At 38.0% G+C, this 24,349-nt stretch overlaps 1 protein-coding gene across 7 annotated transcripts in view; it reads left to right on the top strand.

Moving 5' to 3' along the window:
- Positions 1-21,387, top strand: part of LOC127649456 (neurexin-2-like) — a 600,635-nt gene extending 579,248 nt beyond the window's left edge. For 6 of the 7 annotated variants that reach the window (XM_052134552.1, XM_052134578.1, XM_052134561.1 and 3 more), the window contains 2 exons: positions 615-693; positions 18,788-21,387. In XM_052134552.1, the coding sequence (XP_051990512.1) occupies positions 615-693; positions 18,788-19,665 (957 nt within the window). In that variant the 3' untranslated portion in view covers positions 19,666-21,387. The remainder of the gene's footprint in view (positions 1-614; positions 694-18,787) is intronic. The other variant, XM_052134585.1, reaches the window with a different exon arrangement.
- Positions 21,388-24,349: the final 2,962 nt, after the last annotated feature.

The following is a 24,349-nucleotide window of genomic DNA, read 5'->3' on the forward strand; positions in this document are numbered from 1 at the left end:
GATGTGTCAGTGTCACTCTTCAGTCATTACGACTCAACACATGCTATGAATGATGTTTTATCAGTAAATCAAGAATATTTATTCAATGAATTGCGCAACCCAAATTATTGTCGTGTTCTCTATTAAAATATCTAAACATCCTTAAAAATACACTTTGCATTTACATTGACATTTATGCATTTGGCAGATGCTTTTATCCAAAGTGACTTACAGAGCACTTATGACAGGGACAATCCCCAGAGCAACCTGGAGTTAAGTGCCTTACTCAAGGACACAATGGTGGTGGCCGTGGGGTTAGAACCTGCGACCTTCTGATTAACAGCCCTGTGCTTTAGCCCTCCCACACTTTGCGGGAGATATTACGACTGTGTGAAGAATAACACGTGCTTGACTCAGGAAATGTTTACATGACCAGTTTTATTAGAAACATACTGTAAATGTTGCCCTTTAAAAACACTTAATTCAACAAAATATTCAAATGACTATCAAATATAATAATAATCTGTCAATAACAAACATATTAGTGATCTAAAATCTGACAGAAACAATATCAATTAATTTATTTTTATTTTATTTTAAACGCAATGAATCGATGTTTGTGGTTTTCTTTCTAGAACACTGATGATCTGTTAGTGGCGTCGGCTGAGTGTCCCAGTGATGATGAAGATCTAGAGGAGTGTGAACCTGGAAACGGTGAGTCAGTCGGACTGTCTCTGAAACACACACTCTCACACAAACACACACACACACACACACACACACTAACACACACACACACACACACACACACGCACACACACACAGACACACACTAACACAGACATGCACACACACACTCTCACACAAACACACACACACACACACACACACTAACACACACACACACACACACACACACACACACACAGACACACACTAACACAGACATGCACACACACACTCTCACACACACACACACACACACACACACACACACACAGACACACACACATATGCACACACACCCACACACACACACACACACACACACATGCACACAGACACAGACACACACACACACACGCACACACACACACACATGCACACACACACACACACTCTCACACACACACACAAACACACACACACACACACACACATGTTGTGTTTCCATGTTTTATGGGGACTTTCCATAGACATAATGGTTTTTATACTGTACAAACTTTATATTCTATCCCCTAAACCTAACCCTACCCCTAAACCTAACCCTCACAGAAAACTTTCTGCATTTTTACATTTTCAAAAAACATCATTTAGTGTGATTTATAAGCTGTTTTCCTCATGGGGACCGACAAAATGTCCCCACAAGGTCAAAAATTTCGGGTTTTACTATCCTTATGGGGACATTTGGTCCCCACAAAGTGATAAATACACGCTCACACACACCCTCTCACAAACACACACACACACACTCTCACACACACACACACACACACACACACACACACACACCTCGTGTGCAGCTGTGATTGGCCAAATCATGTCAGAATATTTGACTATACTGCAGATTGAGTTCAAATGAAACTTCATTGTTTGAGCTAGTTTGAGATTAACTGTTGTTGGTTATTGATACATTTATTCATCTTATAAATACTTTGAATTGTTTGATTATTTTATTCTTACAATATCTTACAATAACGAGTCAGTTAAATATCGTTGATATACTTTTATATATACAGTAAATAAACAGTGAATCAATATTCCTGCTCCGACTCTGAGACTGCATCTGTGTGTTCCTCACGTTCACTGCGGGATCGAGGGATGAGAGGAAACTCTGCATTGTGTTTCTCTGTCCTCATCTGATCCCAGCGGACTCGTGACATCACTGACCGGTCCCTCACATCAGCGTCTGATCATTACACAAACATGCACAAAAACATGGAACACATTTCTGCTGAAGTGTCTTTCATTTGTTAAACCGTGTGTCACTTTACATTTACATTTATTCATTTGGCAGACGCTTTTATCCAAAGCGACTTACAAAAGAGGAAAACATAAGAATCATCTTAGGGAGACAGTGGTACAAAAAGTGCCATATTACAAAGTTTCACTATCATTAGAATAGTATACAAAACAGATTTAAGTGCAACAAGAATTGTTAATATTTTTTTATTTTTTATTTTTTGGAAAAGATTATGTTTTTAGCCGTTTTGTGAAGATGGAGAGTGAGTCAGCTTCCCGGATGGAGTTGGGATGGTCATTCCACCAGCCGAAAGTCTGTGAAAGTGTTTTGGTCTTTGTGTTGGTAAAGCAGGCTTCTGGTGGGAACGTAGCTCTGCAGAAATGTTTTTAGGTATGCTGGAGCAGACCCAGTGACTGTTCTGTATGCAGCATCAGAGCCTTGAATTTGATACATTAACCGGCAGCCAGTGGAGAGAGACAAAGAGTGGTGTAACATGTGCTCTCTTAGGTTCATTAAAGACCAGACGTGCTGCTGCATTCTGGATCATTTGGAGAGGTCTAATAGCACATGCAGGGAGTTCTGCAATGAGAGCGTTACAGTAGTCCAGTCTAGTTATGACAAGTGACTGAACGACCAGTTGTGTGGCATGTACAGAGAGGAAGGGTCTTATCTTCCTGATATTGTCGAGTGTAAATCTACATGATCTTGCAGTCTTTGAAATGTGGTCAGTGAAATTTAGCTCATCATCAATGGCTACCCCTAGATTTCTGACCGTTTTGGAAGGTGATACTGTAGTTGGACCCAGCTGCACGGTGATGTTGTGTTCAACAGCAGAGTTGGATGGAAAGACGAGGAGTTCGGTCTTGGCTGGGTTGAGTTACAGGCGGTGTTCCTTCATCCAGGCTGAGATGTCTTTGAGCAGTCTCTGTGGTTTCGATGGGCTGGAAAGACAAGTAGAGCTGTGTCATCAGTGTAGCAGTGGTAGCAGCGTACCATGTGACTGAATGATGGATCCCAGTGATGTTGTGTATATGGAGAAGAGAAGTGGCCCAAGCACTGAGCCCTGCGGTACCCCAGTAAGTAGCTGATGTGGCTTGGATACCTCCCCTATCCAGGCTACCTTGAAGGACCTTTCTGAGAGATAGGAGGTCAACCAGTCCAGCACAGTTCATGTGATGCACAGCGAGGAGAAGGTGGAGATTAAGATGTGATGTTTGACTGAGTCAAAGGCAGCAGAAAGGTCCAGCAGAATCAGAACGGATGATCTGGATTCATCTTTCGCCCGTCTCAGCGACTCAGTGACAGACAGCAGGACAGTCTCAGTGGAGTGACTTTAACATGCGATGTATCGAAGGGAAGTCCAGTTTAATCAAGTATCTGTGCTGCGGAGGTCTGAGTATCTCAGTGAGTATTGACGCTGACTATCACCGCTGGAGTCGTGAGTTTGAATCCAGGACGTGCTGAGTAACTCCAGTCAGGTCTCCTTAGCAACCAAATTGGCCTGGTTGCTAGGGAGGGTAGAGTCACATGGGGTAACCTCCTCGTGGTCACTATAATGTGGTTCTCGCTCTCGGTGGGGCGTGTGGTGAGTTGTGTGTGGATGCCGCGGAGAATAGCGTGAAGCCTTCACATGCGCTACGTCTCCACGGTAACATGCTCAACAAGTCACGTGATAAGATGCGCGGATAGACGGTCTCGGACGTAGAGCAACTGTGATTCGTCCTCCACCACCCGGATTGAGGCGAGTCACTACGCCACCACGAGGACTCAGAGCACATTGGGAATTGTGCATTCCAGACTGGGGAGAAAACTTTTTTAAAAAGTACAATTTCCAAAAGTTGCCCATATTCACCCAACTGTGTAAAAAAAACTGTGTAATTAAAATGAAACAATTATTTCATCATTCAATTTTTATTTTTATTTCAGTTAATGAGAAATGTTTTCAATAAGAAGAATAATACCATGGAAGTGCGCAAGTACGATTCATTAGCGGTTTCAATCAACATGTGTCCCGTCTCGTATGACCTGCTCATGTCTCGTTGTCAAGGTAACACTATCAAAGCGGGCGGCGTTTGTCCAATCACAGGCTGCAAGTCAAACAAGGGAATTAAAATCTTGAATTATTCATGAGGTTGATCAAGAACACACACACACACACAAACACACACACTCACACACACACTCAAACTCACACTTACACACACACACACACAAACACACACTCACACACACACTCACAAACACACTCACACTCAAACACACACAAACTCACACTTACACACTCAAACACACACTCACACACACACACACACACACACACACACACACTCACACACAGGCAGTGATTTTCCTGTATTTTGTGTCCATGGATTGACTGTTTCTGTTTCACCCACTTTAAGAGAATTTGTTCGTCAGATGAGAGATGTTTTCAACACTAGGCTCAAGATTCAAATCTCCCCCCGGCGATCGGTGCTTTCATTCATCAGATGTAATTAAACGCTGCTGCATTTGATGTTCTGGACTATACGCGGGTTTATCCCAGCAAATTAAGAGAAACAACATTCATTCTGTTTTTCAGAGTTCAAGTTAACCGTTAATTCTCGATTCACGGACACAAAGCTTGACACACATTATACATCCTGCCTAAATTGGTTTGCTGGTCTTAGCTGGTCTCCGAGGCTGCTTAGGCCGTTCTGGTTTGATGGTTTTAGAGTGGTGGATTTGGAAGACTAGTGAAGACCAGCAAACCATCCTTGACTTGAGATTGTGCAAAATGTCATTAATGAACTGTTTCTTTTGCAGGTTGAAAGCTTGTTCTGAATGTTGATTTTAACTCTCCCCCCTGGGGTATTTAGTGTTTTTGGGATTAAGAAATGTGTTTACCATTATGCAAACAGGAACTTGTTTAAGGGGAGGGTGCCATAGCTGATGTCATGGTTTGAGGGTTTCTATAAAAACACAATTACAGAAGAAAAGTCCCGTCCCATTTATCCAAAACTCAACACTAATTTGCCTCATCAAATGAATAAATGATATTCTTTATGGCTTTTGTTTTATTATTACTTGATTCTTCAATCCAGTTAAGAGTCATTCCATGAAATGGACCATTTTATGAACATTTCTAATATTCTACAATATAAAGAATGTTTTAAGTGCTACAGATGTCACAGTGCCATCTCATTAAAGACTACAGCGGCTGATGAGTCAAATATATATTACTATAGGAACAGTACAACTATTTCATGGAACGTGCTGGAAATGTAATCCTAAACGATTCTTGTGCGTGCTGAAAAGTGGATTATTGTTCCACAGAAACAGTCAAATAATATAAATGCATTTTATTGCAAATTAAAACCTTTATTTGTAGAGTAAAACAGGGGTATTTGTAGGGTAAAACTTTTGTATTTGTAGAGTAAAGCTGTGGTATTTGTAGAGTAAACCTGGGGTATTTGTAGAGTAAAACTGGGGTATTTGTAGAGTAAAATGGGTGTATTTGTAGGGTAAAACAGGGGTATTTGTAGGGTAAAACAAGGGTATTTGTAGAGTAAAATGGGTGTATTTGTAGAGTAAAACAGGGGTATTTGTAGGGTAAAACTTTTGTATTTGTAGAGTAAAGCTGTGGTATTTGTAGAGTAAACCTGGGGTATTTGTAGAGTAAAACTGGGGTATTTGTAGAGTAAAATGGGTGTATTTGTAGGGTAAAACAGGGGTATTTGTAGGGTAAAACAAGGGTATTTGTAGAGTAAAATGGGTGTATTTGTAGAGTGAAACAGTGGTATTTGCAGGGTAAAACTGTGGCATTTGTAGAGTAAAACAGGGGTATTTGTAGGGTAAAACAAGGGTATTTGCAGGGTAAAACTGTGGTATTTGTAGAGTAAACAGGGGGTATTGTAGGGTCAAACTGGGGTATTTGTAGAGTAAACAGGAGGTATTGTAGCGTAAAACTGGTGTATTTGTAGAGTAAAACAGGGGTATTTGCAGAGTAAAACTGGGGTATTTGTAGAGTAAACAGGGGGTATTGTAGGGTAAAACTGGTGTATTTGTAGGGTAAAACGGGGGTATTTGTAGAGGAAAACTGTGGTATTTGTAGAGTAAAATGGGTGTATTTGTAGGGTAAAACAAGGGTATTTGTAGAGGAAAACGGGGGTATTTGTAGAGGAAAACTGTGGTATTTGTAGAGTAAAATGAGTGTATTTGTAGGGTAAAACGGGGGTATTTGTAGAGGAAAATGGGGGTATTTGCAGAGTAAAACTGTGGTATTTGTAGGGTAAAACGGGGTATTTGTAGAGGGAAATTTTGGTATTTGTAGAGTAAAACTGTGGTATTTGCAGGGTAAAACGGGGGTATTTGTAAAGGGAAATTTTGGTATTTGTAGAGTAAAATGGATGTATTTGAAGAGTAAAATGGGGGTATTTGTAGAGGGAAATTTTGGTATTTGTAGAGTAAAATGGGTGTATTTGTAAAGTAAAATGGGGGTATTTGTAGAGGGTAAAACGTTTTTTTAAGGGTAAAACTAGGGTATTTGTAGAGTAAAATGTGTGTATTTGTAGGGTAAAATTTTTATTAAGAGTAAAAATGGGTGTATTTGTAGAGTAAAACTGGGGTATTTGTAGAGTAAAATGTGTGTATTTGTAGGGTAAAATTTGTATTAAGAGTAAAACTGGGGTATTTGTAGAGTAAAATGGGTGTATTTGTAGAGTAAAATGGGGGTATTGTAGGGTAAAACTTTGGTATTTGTAGAGGAAAACTGTGGTATTTGTAGAGTTAAACAGGAGTATTTGTAGAGTCAAACTGGGGTATTTGTAGAGTAAAATGTGTGTATTTGTAGGGTAACATTTGTATTAAGAGTAAAACTGGGGTATTTGTAGAGTAAAATGGGTGTATTTGTAGAGTAAATTGGGTGTATTTGTAGAGTAAAACTGTGGTATTTGTAGAGGAAAACTGTGGTATTTGTAGAGTTAAACAGGAGTATTTGTAGAGTCCAATTTTAGTATTTGTAGAGTAAAATGGTAGTATTTGTAGAGTAAAATGGGGGTATTTGTAGGGTAAAATTGGGGTATTTGTAGAGTAAAACTGTGGTATTTGTAGAGTAAAATTGGTATATTTTTAGAGTAAAACTGGGGTATTTGTAGGGTAAAACGATTATTTAAGGGTAAAACTGGGGTATTTGTAGAGTAAAATGTGGTATATATGTAGAGTAAAATGGGTGTATTTGTAGAGTAAAATGGGTGTATTTGTAGAGTAAAACTGGGGTATTTGTAGAGTAAAACTGGTATATATGTAGAGTAAAATGGGTGTATTTGTAGAGTAAAACCGTGGTATTTGTAGAGTAAAATGGGGGTATCTGCAGAGTAAAATGGGTGTATTTGTAGAGTAAAATGGGTATATTTGTGGATTAAAACGGGGGTATTTGTAGGGTAAAACTGTTTTTTAAGGGTAAAACTGGGGTATTTGTAGAGTAAAATGGGTGTATTTGTAGAGTAAAACTGTGGTATTTGTAGAGGAAAACTGTGGTATTTGCAGAGTTAAACAGGAGTATTTCTACATTAAAACTGTGGTATTTGTAGAGTAAAACTGTGGTATTTGTAGAGTAAAACTGTGGCATTTGTAGAGTAAAACTGTGGTATTTGTAGAGTAAAATGGGGGTATCTGCAGAGTAAAATGGGGGTATCTGCACAGTAAAATGGGTGTATTTGTAGAGTAAAATGGGTGTATTTGTAGAGTAAAACTGTGTTATTTGTAGAGGAAAACTGTGGTATTTGCAGAGTAAAACTGGGGGTATTGTAGGGTCAAACTGGGGTATTTGTAGAGTAAAACTGGGGGTATTGTAGGGTCAAACTGGGGTATTTGTAGATTAAACAGAGGGTATTGTAGGGTAAAACTGTGGTATTTGTAGAGTAAAACTGTGGTATTTGTAGAGTAAAAATTTTTATATTTGTAGAGTAAAATGGGTGTATTTTTAGAGAAAAACTGTGGTATTTTTAGAGGAAAACTGTGGTATTTGCAGAGTTAAATGGGTGTATTTGTACAGTAAAACTGTGGTATTTGCAGAGTTAAATGGGTATATTTGTAGAGTAAAACGGGGGTATTTGTAGGGTAAAACTGTTTTTTAAGGGTAAAACTGAGGTATTTGTAGAGTAAAATGGGTGTATTTGTAGAGTAAAACTGTGGTATTTGTAGAGTAAAACTGTGGTATTTGCAGAGTTAAACAGGAGTATTTGTACATTAAAACTGTGGTATTTGTAGAGTAAAACTGTGGTATTTGTAGAGTAAAACTGTGGCATTTGTAGAGTAAAACTGTGGTATTTGTAGAGTAAAATTGGTATATTTGTAGAGTAAAACGGGGGTATTTGTAGGGTAAAACGATTTTTTAAGGGTAAAACTGGGGTATTTGTAGAGTAAAATGTGGTATATATGTCGAGTAAAATGGGTGTATTTGTAGAGTAAAATGGGTGTATTTGTAGAGTAAAACTGTGGTATTTGTAGAGGAAAACTGTGGTATTTGCAGAGTAAAACTGGGGGTATTGCAGGGTCAAACTGGGGTATTTGTAGAGTAAAACTGGGGGTATTGTAGGGTCAAACTGGGGTATTTGTAGATTAAACAGAGGGTATTGTAGGGTAAAAGTGTGGTATTTGTAGAGTAAAACTGTTGTATTTGTAGAGTAAAATTTTTTATATTTGTAGAGTAAAATGGGTGTATTTGTAGAGAAAAACTGTGGTATTTTTAGAGGAAAACTGTGGTATTTGCAGAGTTAAATGGGTATATTTGTAGAGTAAAACGGGGGTATTTGTAGGGTAAAACTGGGGTATTTGTAGAGTAAAATGGGTGTATTTGTAGAGTAAAACTGTGGTATATATGTAGAGTAAAATGGGTGTATTTGTACAGTAAAACTGTGGTATTTGTAGAGTAAAATGGGGGTATCTGCAGAGTTAAATGGGTATATTTGTAGAGTAAAACGGGGGTATTTGTAGGGTAAAACTGTTTTTTAAGGGTAAAACTGAGGTATTTGTAGAGTAAAATGGGTGTATTTGTAGAGTAAAACTGTGGTATTTGTAGAGTAAAACTGTGGTATTTGCAGAGTTAAACAGGAGTATTTGTACATTAAAACTGTGGTATTTGTAGAGTAAAACTGTGGTATTTGTAGAGTAAAACTGTGGCATTTGTAGAGTAAAACTGTGGTATTTGTAGAGTAAAATTGGTATATTTGTAGAGTAAAACGGGGGTATTTGTAGGGTAAAACGATTTTTTAAGGGTAAAACTGGGGTATTTGTAGAGTAAAATGTGGTATATATGTCGAGTAAAATGGGTGTATTTGTAGAGTAAAATGGGTGTATTTGTAGAGTAAAACTGTGGTATTTGTAGAGTAAAACTGTGGTATATATGTAGAGTAAAATGGGTGTATTTGTAGAGTAAAACTGTGGTATTTGTAGAGTAAAATGGGGGTATCTGCAGAGTAAAATGGGGGTATTTGTAGAGTAAAATGTGTGTATTTGTATGGTAACATTTGTATTAAAAGTAAAACTGGGGTATTTGTAGAGTAAAATGGGTGTATTTGTAGAGTAAATTGGGTGTATTTGTAGAGTAAAACTGTGGTATTTGTAGAGGAAAACTGTGGTATTTGTAGAGTTAAACAGGAGTATTTGTAGAGTCCAATTTTAGTATTTGTAGAGTAAAACTGTGGTATTTGTAGAGTAAAATGGGGGTATCTGCAGAGTAAAATGGGGGTATTTGTAGAGTAAAATGGGTGTATTTGTAGAGTTAAATGGGTACATTTGTAGAGTAAAACGGGGGTATTTGTAGGGTAAAACTGTTTTTTAAGGGTAAAATTGGGGTATTTGTAGAGTAAAATGGGTGTATTTGTAGAGTAAAACTGTGGTATTTGCAGAGTTAAACAGGAGTATTTGTACATTAAAACTGTGGTATTTGTAGAGTAAAACGGTGGTGTTTGTAGAGTAAAGAGGGGGTATTGTAGGGTAACACTGGGGTATTTGTGGAGTAAAACAGGGGTATTTGCAGAGTAAAACTGTGGCATTTGTAGAGTAAAACTGTGGTATTTGTAGAGTAAAATGGGGGTACCTGCAGAGTAAAATGGGTGTATTTGTAGAGGAAAATTGGTATTTGTAGAGTAATACTGGGGTATTTGTAGAGTAAAACGGGGTATTTTTAGGGTAAAACTGGGGTATTTGTAGAGTAAAACTGGGGGTATTGTAGGGTAAAACTGGGGTATTTTTACTCTGGTATTTGTAGAGTAAAAATGTTAGTATTTGTAGAGTAAAATGGATGTATTTGAAGAGTAAAATGGGGGTATTTGTAGAGGAAAATGTTGGTATTTGTAGAGTAAAATGGGGGTATTTGAAGAGTAAAATAAGGGTATTTGCAGAGTAAAACTGTGGTATTTGTAGGGTCAAACTGGGGTATTTGTAGAGTAAACAGGGGGTATTGTAGGATAAAACTGGGGTATTTGTAGAGTAAAATGGTAGTATTTGTAGAGTAAAATGGGGGTATTGTAGGGTAAAACTGGGGTATTTTTACTATGGTATTTGTAGAGTAAAATGGTAGTATTTGTAGAGTAAAATGGATGTATTTGAAGAGTAAAATGGGGGTATTTGTAGAGGAAACTTTTTGTATTTGTAGAGTAAAATGGGGGTATTTGAAGAGTAAAATAAGGGTATTTTCAGAGTAAAATGGGGGTATTTGTAGGGTCAAACTGGGGTATTTGTAGAGTAAACAGGGGGTATTGTAGAGTAAAATTTTTAGTATTTGTAGAGTAAAATGGTAGTATTTGTAGAGTAAAATGGATGTATTTGAAGAGTAAAATGGGGGCATTTGTAGAGGAAAATTTTGGTATTTGTAGAGTAAAACTGTGGTATTTGTAGAGTAAAGAGGGGGTATTGTAGGGTAACACTGGGGTATTTGTGGAGTAAAACGGGCATTTGCAGAGTAAAACTGTGGCATTTGTAGAGTAAAACTGTGGTATTTGTAGAGTAAAATGGGGGTATCTGCAGAGTAAAATGGGTGTATTTGTAGAGTAAAATGGGTGTATTTGTAGAGTAAAACTGTGGTATTTGTAGAGTAAAATGGGTGTGTTTGTACAGTAAAATGGGTGTATTTGTAGAGGAAAACTGTGGTATTTGCAGAGTTAAACAGGAGTATTTGTACATTAAAACTGTGGTATTTGTAGAGGAAAACTGTGGTATTTGTAGAGTAAAGAGGGGGTATTGTAGGGTAACACTGGGGTATTTGTGGAGTAAAACAGAGGTATTTGCAGAGTAAAACTGTGGCATTTGTAGAGTAAAACTGTGGTATTTGTAGAGTAAAATGGGGTATCTGCAGAGTAAAATGGGGGTATTTGTAGAGTAAAATGGGTGTATTTGTAGAGTTAAATGGGTATATTTGTAGAGTAAAACTGTGGTATTTGCAGAGTTAAACAGGAGTATTTGTACATTAAAACTGTGGTATTTGTAGAGTAAAACTGTGGCATTTGTAGAGTAAAACTGTGGTATTTGTAGAGTAAAATGGGGGTATCTGCAGAGTAAAATGGGGTTATTTGTAGAGTAAAATGGGTGTATTTGTAGAGTTAAATGGGTACATTTGTAGAGTAAAACGGGGGTATTTGTAGGGTAAAACTGTTTTTTAAGGGTAAAACTGGGGTATTTGTAGAGTAAAATGGGTGTATTTGTAGAGTAAAACTGTGGTATTTGCAGAGTTAATCAGGAGTATTTGTACATTAAAACTGTGGTATTTGTAGAGTAAAACGGTGGTGTTTGTAGAGTAAAGAGGGGGTATTGTAGGGTAACACTGGGGTATTTGTGGAGTAAAACAGGGGTATTTGCAGAGTAAAACTGTGGCATTTGTAGAGTAAAACTGTGGTATTTGTAGAGTAAAATGGGGGTATCTGCAGAGTAAAATGGGTGTATTTGTAGAGTAAAATGGGTGTATTTGTAGAGGAAAATTGTGGTATTTGTAGAGCAATACTGGGGTATTTGTAGAGTAAAACGGGGTATTTTTAGGGTAAAACTGGGGTATTTGTAGAGTAAAACTGGGGGTATTGTAGGGTAAAACTGGGGTATTTTTACTCTGGTATTTGTAGAGTAAACATTTTAGTATTTGTAGAGTAAAATGGATGTATTTGAAGAGTAAAATGGGGGTATTTGTAGAGGAAAATGTTGGTATTTGTAGAGTAAAATGGGGGTATTTGAAGAGTAAAATAAGGGTATTTGCAGAGTAAAACTGTGGTATTTGTAGGGTCAAACTGGGGTATTTGTAGAGTAAACAGGGGGTATTGTAGGATAAAACTGGGATATTTGTAGAGTAAAATGGTAGTATTTGTAGAGTAAAATGGGGGTATTGTAGGGTAAAACTGGGGTATTTTTACTCTGGTATTTGTAGAGTAAAAAGTTTAGTATTTGTAGAGTAAAATGGTAGTATTTGTAGAGTAAAATGGATGTATTTGAAGAGTAAAATGGGTGTATTTGTAGAGGAAAATTTTTGTATTTGTAGAGTAAAATGGGGGTATTTGAAGAGTAAAATAAGGGTATTTTCAGAGTAAAACTGTGGTATTGGTAGGGTCAAACTGGGGTATTTGTAGAGTAAACGGGGTATTGTAGAGTAAAATTTTTAGTATTTGTAGAGTAAAATGGTAGTATTTGTAGAGTCAAATGGATGTATTTGAAGAGTAAAATGGGGTATTTGTAGAGCAAAATTTTGGTATTTGTAGAGTAAAACTGTGGTATTTGTAGAGTAAAACTGTGGTATTTGTAGAGTAAAGAGGGGGTATTGTAGGGTAACACTGGGGTATTTGTGGAGTAAAACAGGGGCATTTGCAGAGTAAAACTGTGGCATTTGTAGAGTAAAACTGTGGTATTTGTAGAGTAAAATGGGGGTATTTGTAGAGTAAAATGGGTGTATTTGTAGAGGAAAACTGTGGTATTTGCAGAGTTAAACAGGAGTATTTGTACATTAAAACTGTGGTATTTGTAGAGGAAAACTGGGGTATTTGTAGAGTAAAACGGGGTATTTTTAGGGTAAAACTGGGGTATTTGTAGAGTAAAACTGGGGGTATTGTAGGGTCAAAATGGGTTATTTGTAGAGTAAACAGGGGGTATTGTAGAGTAAAACTGGGGTATTTGTAGAGTAAAACTGTGGTATTTGTAGAGTAAACATTTTAGTATTTGTAGAGTAAAATGGTAGTATTTGTAGAGTAAAATGGGGTATTTGTAGAGGAAAATTTTGGTATTTGTAGAGTAAAATGGGGGTATTTGCAGAGTAAAACTGTGGTATTTGTAGAGTAAAACAGGGGTATTTGCAGGGTAAAACTGTGGTATTTCTAGAGTAAAACAGGGGTATTGTAGGGTAAAACTGGGGTATTTGTAGAGTAAACAGGGGGTATTGTAGGGTAAAACTGGGGTATTTGTAGAGTAAAACAGGGGTATTTGCAGAGTAAAATGGGGGTATTTGTAGAGTAAAACTGGGGTATTTGTGAGTAAAATGGGGGTATCTGCAGAGTAAAATGGGGGTATTTGTAGAGTAAAATGGGTGTATTTGTAGAGTTAAATGGGTATATTTGTAGAGTAAAACGGGGGTATTTGTAGGGTAAAACTGTTTTTTAAGGGTAAAACTGGGGTATTTGTAGAGTAAAATGGGTGTATTTGTAGAGTAAAACTGTGGTATTTGCAGAGTTAAACAGGAGTATTTGTACATTAAAACTGTGGTATTTGTAGAGTAAAACTGTGGTTTTTGTAGAGTAAAGAGGGGGTATTGTAGGGTAACACTGGGGTATTTGTGGAGTAAAACAGGGGTATTTGCAGAGTAAAACTGTGGCATTTGTAGAGTAAAACTGTGGTATTTGTAGAGTAAAATGGGGGTATCTGCAAAGTAAAATGGGTGTATTTGTAGAGTAAAATGGGTTTATTTGTAGAGGAAAACTGTGGTATTTGTAGAGTAATACTTGGGTATTTGTAGAGTAAAACGGGGTATTTTTAGGGTAAAACTGGGGTATTTGTAGAGTAAAACTGGGGGTATTGTAGGGTAAAACTGGGGTATTTTTACTCTGGTATTTTTAGAGTAAACATTTTAGTATTTGTAGAGTAAAATGGATGTATTTGAAGAGTAAAACTGGGGTATTTGTATAGTTAAATGGTAGTATTTGTAGAGTAAAATGGGGGTATTGTAGGGTAAAACTGGGGTATTTTTACTCTGGTATTTGTAGAGTAAAAATTTTAGTATTTGTAGAGTAAAATGGTAGTATTTGTAGAGTAAAATGGATGTATTTGAAGAGTAAAATGGGGGTATTTGTAGAGGAAAATTTTTGTATTTGTAGAGTAAAATGGGGGTATTTGAAGAGTAAAATAAGGGTATTTTCAGAGTAAAACTGTGGTATTTGTAGGGTCAAACTGGGGTATTTGTAGCGTAAACAGGGGGTATTGTAGAGTAAAATTTTTAGTATTTGTAGAGTAAAATGGTAGTATTTGTAGAGTAAAATGGATGTATTTGAAGAGTAAAATGGGGGTATTTGTAGAGGAAAATGGGGGTATTTGCAGAGTAAAACTGTGGTATTTGTAGAGTAAAACAGGGGTATTTGCAGGGTAAAACTGGTATTTCTAGAGTAAAACAGGGGTATTGTAGGGTAAAACTGGGGTATTTGTAGAGTAAACAGGGGGTATTGTAGGGTAAAACTGGGGTATTTGTAGAGTAAAACAGGGGTATTTGCAGAGTAAAATGGGGGTATTTGTAGAGTAAAACTGGGGTATTTGTAGAGGAAAATGGGGGTATTTGCAGAGTAAAACTGTGGTATTTGCAGGGTAAAACGGGGGTATTTGTAGAGGGAAATTTTGGTATTTGTAGAGTAAAATGGATGTATTTGAAGAGTAAAATGGGGGTATTGTAGGGTAAAACTTTGGTATTTGTAGAGTAAAATGGGTGTATTTGTAGAGTAAAACTGTGGTATTTGTAGAGGAAAACTTTGGTATTTGTAGAGTAAAACGGGGTATTTTTAGGGTAAAACTGGGGTATTTGTAGAGTAAAATTTGTAGTATTTGTAGAGTAAAATGGGGGTATTTGAAGAGTAAAATAAGGGTATTTGCAGAGTAAAACTGTGGTATTTGTAGAGTAAAACAGGTGTATTTGCAGGGTAAAACTGTGGTATTTGTACAGTAAACAGGTGGTATTTATAGAGTAAAATTGGTGTATTTGTAGGGTCTTTGTAGGGTAAAACTGGGGTATTTGTAGGGTAAAACTGGGGTATTTATAGAGTAAACCTGGGGTATTTGTAGAGTAAAATGGGGGTATTTGTAGAGTAAACAGGGGGTATTTTTAGGGTCAAACTGGGTTATTTGTAGAGTAAACGGGGTATTGTAGGGTAAAACTGGGGTATTTGTAGAGTAAAACTGTGGTATTTGTAGAGTAAAAATTTTAGTATTTGTAGAGTAAAATGGTAGTATTTGTAGAGTAAAATGGATGTATTTGAAGAGTAAAATTGGGGTATTTGTAGAGGAAAATTTTGGTATTTGTAGAGTAAAATGGGGGTATTTGAAGAGTAAAATGGATGTATTTGAAGAGTAAAATTGGGGTATTTGTAGAGGAAAATGTTGGTATTTGTAGAGTAAAATGGGGGTATTTGCAGAGTAAAACTGTGGTATTTGTAGAGTAAAACAGGTGTATTTGCAGGGTAAAACTGTGGTATTTCTAGAGTAAAACAGGGGTATTGTAGGGTAAAACTGGGGTATTTGTAGAGTAAACAGGGGGTATTGTAGGGTAAAACTGGGGTATTTGTAGAGTAAAACAGGGGTATTTGCAGAGTAAAATGGGGGTATTTGTAGAGTAAAACTGGGGTATTTGCAGAGTAAAATGGGGGTATTTGTAGAGTAAAACTGGGGTATTTGTAGAGGAAAATGTGGGTATTTGCAGAGTAAAACTGTGGTATTTGCAGGGTAAAACGGGGGTATTTGTAGAGGGAAATTTTGGTATTTGTAGAGTAAAATGGATGTATTTGAAGAGTAAAATGGTAGTATTTGTAGAGTAAAATGGATGTATTTGAAGAGTAAAATGGGGGTATTTGTAGAGGAACATTTTGGTATTTGTAGAGTAAAATGGGGGTATCTGCAGAGTAAAATGGGTGTATTTGTAAAATGGGGGTATTGGGGGTATTGTAGGGTAAAACTTTGGTATTTGTAGAGTAAAATGGGTGTATTTGTAGAGTAAAACTGTGGTATTTGTAGAGGAAAACGGGGGTATTTGTAGAGTAAAATGGGGGTATTTGTAGAGTAAAATGGGGTATTTGTAGAGTAAACATTGGGGTATTTGTAGAGTAAAATGGGGGTATTTGTAGAGTAAACATTGGGTTTTTTAACCATAGTTTTCAGTTTTCTGTATTATTACTATGATTTTACTAGGAATATCAAGTTTAATATACGGTTACTGTAGTAAACTTATTACGAGGGCACATGAAACTATTTCAGAAAAGAAATTCCCGTCTTTTCCTCCATATAAATGACACATAAAAATGCCTGATTGTCCTTTTAAAACAAAAGACGATGAAATAAGTTGCTGTTCATTTTAAATATAAGCTTGCAAAACTCTTTTTTTGTATTTGGTGCACTTCATCAGATGGCACAAATCACACTTCTTTCATGGAATGACTCGCCCCCCTTTTTTCAAAGTGTTCCCCAGATCACAGCAGCATAATGTACACCATGTATAAATTAAACTTTACGTTCTTTGATGCTGGAGATGAATAAAAACACAATTTTGTTATATGTGGATATTTATCTTCAAAGATACGCTCTGAGTTTTGGGGAAATCCATGTGGGACAGTAATTTATAGAATATCACCTACAGTTTCCCGGGGTGAGAGTGGGTAGTTTGGCACATATTTCCTCAATATTAGCAGCTATCCCCATGCTAACAGGGATTATCTTTAGCTTAATGAGCTAAACATTCACTGAATGATGAATTCAAAACATCTACTTTTAAACATGGGGTGGAATTTGTTTCATTATTCTCCGAGAACAATCTTACACAGCTTTCTTTTTGTAATTTGTTTTTTCATGCAAAAAACATGCGGCCAATTTGTTGATGTAAGTGATCTGAACTATGTGGTTTATCTTATTAAACATGCAGTGAGTGCAGATGCAGCTAGCATTAGCATTAGCGCAGTCAGGACTGTTTACATAGGATTTATTGTTTATTCTCTGGATGGTTAGTCAAGTTAGTTTAGCACATGTATTGTAAGTTTATATGTTTCTCAGTACTATACTAACCAAGTAATGTATACAACTGTAATGTATTAGTGTTAGCATAGCTGTTTAGAATCAAGTTAAATAGATGCTAACAAAACTAACTTTAACTGGGTGATTCTCGCAAAACCTGTCAAGAAAATGTCCTCGTCTAATTTGACTACAAAAACAAAAAGACACTATATTTTTCACATACAAAACAAAGCCTGTTTTTAAAGCAATTGGGAATATTCCGGGTTAGGTACAAGTTCAATAGACAGCATTTATGTCGGAATGTAAAAATGTTATTTGATTTCTTTAATCTCTGTTCCAGTGAGTCACTTACAATGGAGTCAATGGAGTCAATGTTTGGAGGGTTTAAAATGCAGAAATTTGAAGCTTATAATTTTATAAAAGCACTTACATTCATGAATCTGTTAAAACTTGTGTTTTATTTCAGCTGTAAAGTTGTTGAAATCGTTGTTTACCAGGATTACAGGATTTGCAGTTAAGTTGCTATGGTAACAAAGTTGTAAAATTGGATATAATTTACAACTAGACCCGACGTGAAGCGGAGCACTCTTGTATCACCCAGAAGGGATTATTTTGGTGACCAATCAGAATCGAGTATTACAGAGAGCCATTTAATGTGATGAAATTGTTTATGTCTTGTGTCTATACTTCTGAAACTGTGAGTATTTTAATGTTTACAGATTAAACCCCATTGACTTCCATTGTAAGTATCTCACTTGGAACACATTTGTGCTTTTTTGAAAGAAAATTATGGACGAGTCGATATTCATTTTGGTGGTAAACAACATTAAGCAGTTTAGTTTTTTGTTGTGACATTATTTTCATAACAGTTACGCACATTTTAGGCTAATTTTTATGTTACTCATTTGTAAGTCGCTTTGGATCAGTGGCGGATTTAGGCATGAGCGACATGGGCAGTCGCCAAGGGCGGCATCGTGCAAGGAGGATTAACAACTTTGGGGCCGGGTTGAAGCGCGTTACGCCCAAGGTGCCAAACTAGCTACAACCGCTACTGCTTTGGATAAATGACTAAATGTACATTTTAGCTCCCAGTTCTCATTACCGCAATGCAAAACAGATGTTCATTATGATATTCTCATTCCTGCAACATGAAGAAAACGTAAATGTGGATACAATATATTGCTTCAACTGTAAAATATTTATATATCACTGCAGTACTCCCTTGGTACTGATTTTCATTTTCACAGATTGAAAGAAATTGTTGTGCAACAGCATCTTTTGACAATATTCCAGTAATGAGAATCATCGTTGAAAACAAGGGGAACATAAAATGCCTCAATGTGTTATAATGATAACTGAGGGTTAAAATATGCTCCTGTCACAATGCAAAAAAATGGTTCTTAACACGGGCTTCATTTTGTTTGTGCAAAATATAGGCATTGATTTGGAGTTTAATATGACCTGGACATTTTCTTAACAGTTTTCGTGAGCATCGACCATCTAACCTCATTGAAGTCTTAGTGCTGTTCTAATGAACCAGTGTTGCTGTTATTTCTACATGCTTTGGCTATTTTGTGTTAGTCTGACGCTAGCGTTGCTCAGAGTCGAACTAATGCCGTTTTCTCTTTTTCGTCCTAGGAGGTGAACTAGTGTTGCCCATTATAACAGTGGATTCCCTCGAGCCCCCTTCGATTGCAACACATTACCCCGTTTTTCCCCCGCCCCCAACCTATCGCCCCTTCCTCACCCTGCTCGAGACCACCAAAGAGTCCCTGCGGCTGCCTGGTCGACCCCCCTGTCCGCCAGACCAGGAGGACTGCGAAGAGCCCATTGAGGTCTCAGCTTATGGTTCGGGTGAGATGACCGAGTCCGACGATGAGGACTATTATAAAAACTCGCCCCTCGTCACCGACCGGACTGTTCTTCCGCCTCCCCCCACAGCCAACAAACCCCAGAGTGGTGACCGCCACTTCTCCCGTTTACCCAACTCCCATCGGCCGCCACTCACCCCAACGGCGCCCCCAGAACAGCTCGTTCCCCGCCTCAAACCTGGCATCAACAGCGGCCCCAACATCCCTGCTGGTAAAATGAACACCCGCGACCAGGTTCTGCTGCCGCCCGTGCATCCGTCAGGCGACCCTGAACATGGCGGGCGGCATCGACATATACCAGGTATAACGTATCCTCCAAATTTCCCCCATGTGCCCACTACAGGCCCCTCGTCGCCTGATAGAGGGCCACCAGGAGCGGTGGAGGTGATCCGAGAGTCCAGCAGCACGACGGGTATGGTGGTGGGCATCGTAGCCGCGGCAGCGCTTTGCATCCTCATCCTCCTCTACGCCATGTACAAGTACCGCAACCGTGACGAAGGCTCCTACCAGGTGGACCAGAGTCGCAATTACATCAGCAATTCAGCCACGCAAAGCAACGGCGCTCTAGTGAAGGAAAAGCAGCCTGGCGCCACCAAGACAGGCACAAAGAGTAAGAAAAACAAAGACAAGGAGTATTACGTCTGAGCTCGGCCTCCAGAGGGATGGAGGAGGAGGAGAGAGGCGTTTGAGGAGGAGACAGGTTGGGGAATGGAAAGTTGCCGGTCGTATTTCGAACGTCGACATCCGTCTCGTTTTCTTTCCCAGTCCAAGTTGTTGGAGGGTTTGGAATCATTCCCTCTCTAATTCCCTTTTTTGATAGCTTATTCCAAAACATAATTTCACCTGTAATTTTGTACTGATGGAAAGTCTTTCCACGCTCTCTAGTTTGTTTGTATATATTCAGATCATTTCCTAACCTGAGGTCAAAAGCTAGCCAATTGAGGGAGATTCATTGTTGGTCCATTAGATTGAGAATCCTTAGAAGATGAGATTCGTTGAATTGGAACGAGTTGGCGTAGGTGATATTTCGGGAACAGATGGTGATGAAATCATTAAGCGGTCGCACTCTTCGGTAATATTGCCAAACCAGCTCTGTGTCAAATCCGACTCCAAGTTTTCATCCTCGATCTCTCTCCCATTCTTGGCTTGTTCTCTCTTCTCCTCCTCGTCCTTGGTGCTCAGGAGCAGATGCAACGTAAATCTGTTGTGTTTCCAGCATGTGGTATTCAAAACGATAAGAGACTAAACTGTTTCTGTGGAGTCAAACCAATTAATATATATATATATCAACTAGCAAAACTTGAGAACTACTAAACATCTGTGGACGATCCCTTCAGCCGAGGCCCATGGTCACCCCATGTTCCAGCAGATATCCGTCATGTGTTTTAAGGGGTTGCACAGGGGTCAGTGAAGGATCTTGGTTTCTGCTCAAAGTACCACACACAAGAACGTGACTCAATTCCAGAAAGATATATTGATATACAGATATTTCAGGAAAGATGGACCTCACTGAGAAGGAATGGTTTGTGAACAGAGACACTAATTCCTCCTCGACTCTCCCATTAATTCAACTACATCATTGGAGAAACCAGAGACTTTGGAGCAGAATGCTAGATTATTTGTTTTGTTTTGTATGTGTGTGTGTGTGTGTGTGTGTGTGTTTTCTTTTTTATTTAATAATAATATAGAAGGGAAAAGACAATGTACATCCCATAAGTTGGGAACCTGAGCTTACCTGCGTCTTTGAAGATTGAGAATGGTCTTGGACGTTCGGGAGGAAAGTAGGTCTGATCTTTGAGCTTTGAACGAACTGATGGAATGATTTCGAACTCTAGTATTCCAATTTTCTCAAGTCTATTAAAAGAACTAAACTCTACATCGAAAAGAAAATGTTTAAAACAGTTTGTGAAAATGTCTAAATATTTGAATCTCATCCCAGTGCTAAAACAGATGTGTTTTCCTAATAATCTTCCCGATGAAGAAAAAAAAGAAAAGAAGAACGTAAAGGATCGGTGAATCAGATTCCAGGGAGCAGATTTTCCTTTGTTATTAACAAACACAACAAAATGTGATTTGGTTTACAATCCAATATCTCCTTCATACTGGAATATCTCCATTTAGTCAGATAACGTTGATCATGTTTGAATTATTTTGATTTCCTTCATCCATTGTCGAGGCTGTTTGTAGTCTGAACTCATCAAAGACGTTAATTTGATTTCACTGTTCCATGTCTGTGTGCTTGGAGTGTGTCTTCATTATTTCTGTGTGTCTGTTTTAAGTTGCATTTCTCCCGTGCTCTTACTAAATGTTCCAATGTTACACTAAATGTTCCAGTGACATGAATCTGCATATGTGTATATTAACAGAAGGGAATACAATTGGTTATATACTTCTTACTCTCGTTGTTGTGTGTTTATTTAAGATTAATCTCGTCTCGACACAAAGTGTGTATTTATAGTGCAGGATAACGGCATTTCAAGAGCTGTCGGGATGTGCAAACACAATATCTTCATCTGCAGGTAAGTCTTCTGAGGTCATTCTGTGGATTTACTTCTACTGTCAGTGTTTTACCATCCTAAGAATTCACAAATAAGTATATAAGATATAGATCGCTCGTTATAAAGTAGAACTTAAGTGCTTCGTTACGGGAGCTGTCCGGTCCAAAGGTGCTGATCACTTTGGCAAAATGTCCAGGAGTTTGTTTTCTCAACATGAAAATAAGGTGGGAATAATATCAAACACGGTTGTTGTTTGTGACCTTGTCAAGCCGGCAAAATGAATAAACTATTACAGAATGTATGGCTTTGAGTTTCAGATCATAGAGATTAATGAAAGCCACTCAAAAGCATGAAACGAGAATGTACACCATGTGAATCATAAGCGAATCTCACATAGCCTAAAGTTTTATTTCAGATGCACTCAGGATTAAAATGACGGGTATCAGAACTACTCATAGACCTGAATATTAATAAATCACCTGGTTAGAGTTCAGTGTGTACTTGCTGTACTGCTATTATGCGTCATGCAATTTACTGCCTTGTTAAAAGACACTAGACGAGCAGATCTCGAGCAGCCATTGGAGGAAGAGGAGGATGAAGAGAGAGAGAGGGAATCTCCTCTCTTAACCATATTTAAATGATGTATTAGGCATATTTATTTCAGTTTTAAACTGTGTGGTCACATTGCCCACAAATCTCTTCTTAAATAATGTGTTTAATAAGAACATATTGTCTATTATCATATGAAGCCTAATATAATATATATTACATGTCTTGTACATTTACACCAATCGCGTCGCATGTGGAGACTGCCTAGTGATTTCGATGCGAAACGGTACAATTTCATTCCAATGATCAAAATATATTAATACAATTTATTAAATGTACCATTGCCTTTGATAAACGGTGAAAGATGCCAGAAAGATCAGTTTAAGTTGCACTTAATGGACTTAAGACTGGTTCAAAGCTCTTGTTAATTTACTAATTAGATAACAATGTTTTTGGAAACGCCTTAGAGATGAAATACAATTTAAGTGCGTCTAATGTCTGACTCAGGGCTTTGGGAAACCCAGCCTGTGTCTTATGAGAAACAACGTTTTACACCTGCAGGGGGCGCTTGACGCTCTGAAAACCGAATCTTCCATGCCAGCTCATACAATGGAGGGGGAACTTTTTTGTCTGATTATAACAGACTCATAAATTGCCAAATTGCCAGTGGAGATATCCATTACCCATAGACCTCAACAGAGAACCACCAATCGGAGAAATCCCTGTTACGATAGAAGAGCTCAGCAGCAGCTGTGCAATTTAATAAATATAAATAATATAACAGAAAAGTTCACCCCAAATGAAAATACTTTACTCACCCTCATGTTGTCCAAACCCGTATGACGAGATGTGATGAATGACGACCTCATTCACTTTCATTGAATGGTGACACAGTCACACTTTTGTATTTTATGTCTTTATTTATTTTCAGATTTTGCTTCGGATTAAAGTTTGTAATGTTGTGGTTCATGTGGGAGCTGGTTGGCTTGGTCCAAGTCTTAGAACTCTTTATTAAAGAATGTTTTTAGTGACTTTATTGGGCAACCACATATGACTTTAAAAAGGTTTTTAGCAGCGGGTCTGGGTATCTCAGCGAGTATTGACACTATCACACCTGGAGTCGTGAGTTTGAATCCAGGGTGTGCTGAGTGACTCCAGTCAGGTCTCCTAAGCAACCAAATTGTCTCGGTTGCTAGGGAAGGGTAGAGTCACATGGGGTAACCTCCTCGTGGTGGTGATTAGTGGTTCTCTCAATGGGGCGTGTGGTGAGTTGTGTGTGGATCGTGGAGAGTAGCATGAGCCTCCACATGCTGTGAGTCTCCGCGGTGTCATGCACAACGAGTCACGTGATCAGATGCGCCGATTGACGGTCTCAGAAACGCAGGCAACTGAGATTCGTCCACACTAATATATTTAGTTTGAAAACGCATCTTTTTCTCTCCGTTTTGGCCATCCGTCCACACCGAGACAGCATTTTTGAAAACGGACTCAAAGTGGATCAATTTGAAACGTAGTTTTCGTGTTGTAGTGTGGACTGTGAAAATGAATATGAAAATGATGATGTATTTGTTGTCATGTGATGCAGTCATGTGATCTATTTCACTTTGATAGCTTTGTTAAAATAACACGGAACACGAGGACAATTGCGTTTCAGACTGTACACGCAGCGGGATTTTCCGCATGCGCAGTAACATGATTTAAGCATTTTCATATGTTTCAGTGCGGTCGAGCAACTTTTAGAAAAAGCATAAAAACGCTAGTGTGGACGGAGAACGTTTTGAAATGAAAATGCCGTTTTCAAATATATCCGGATTAATGTAGACGTAGCCTGAGACTCGTCCTCCGCCACCCAGATTGAGGCGAGTAACCGCACCACCACGAGGACCTACTAAGTATTGGGAATTGAGCGTTCCATATTGGGGAGATTAAAAAGAATAAGAATGTTTTTAGCTGTTTTGTACACATCAATATGAGGACAGAATATGAGGGGAAAAGTGTTCCTCCATCTCTCCAGATCACACACACACTTAACAGAATCAAAGCTGTTCGAGTTCCTGCGAGAGGAGATTTCAAAAGTTCCTGTCACGTAAGAGAGTCACTGAGACGACAAAAACAGAGAGCCACAATCAAAGAAATGTCAAGATGAGCATTTCAGGGACAATATACCAACATGCACTCATTTACCTCACGAATGATCTCTCTCTTGGGAAAGTGGATGTCTGAAAGAAATCCACATGAACACTGAAAAGAAAAACTCACTCATGGACTGTGATTACACATGT

This window comes from Xyrauchen texanus, chromosome 1, assembly GCF_025860055.1.
Source record: "Xyrauchen texanus isolate HMW12.3.18 chromosome 1, RBS_HiC_50CHRs, whole genome shotgun sequence".
Taxonomy (NCBI): domain Eukaryota; kingdom Metazoa; phylum Chordata; class Actinopteri; order Cypriniformes; family Catostomidae; genus Xyrauchen; species Xyrauchen texanus.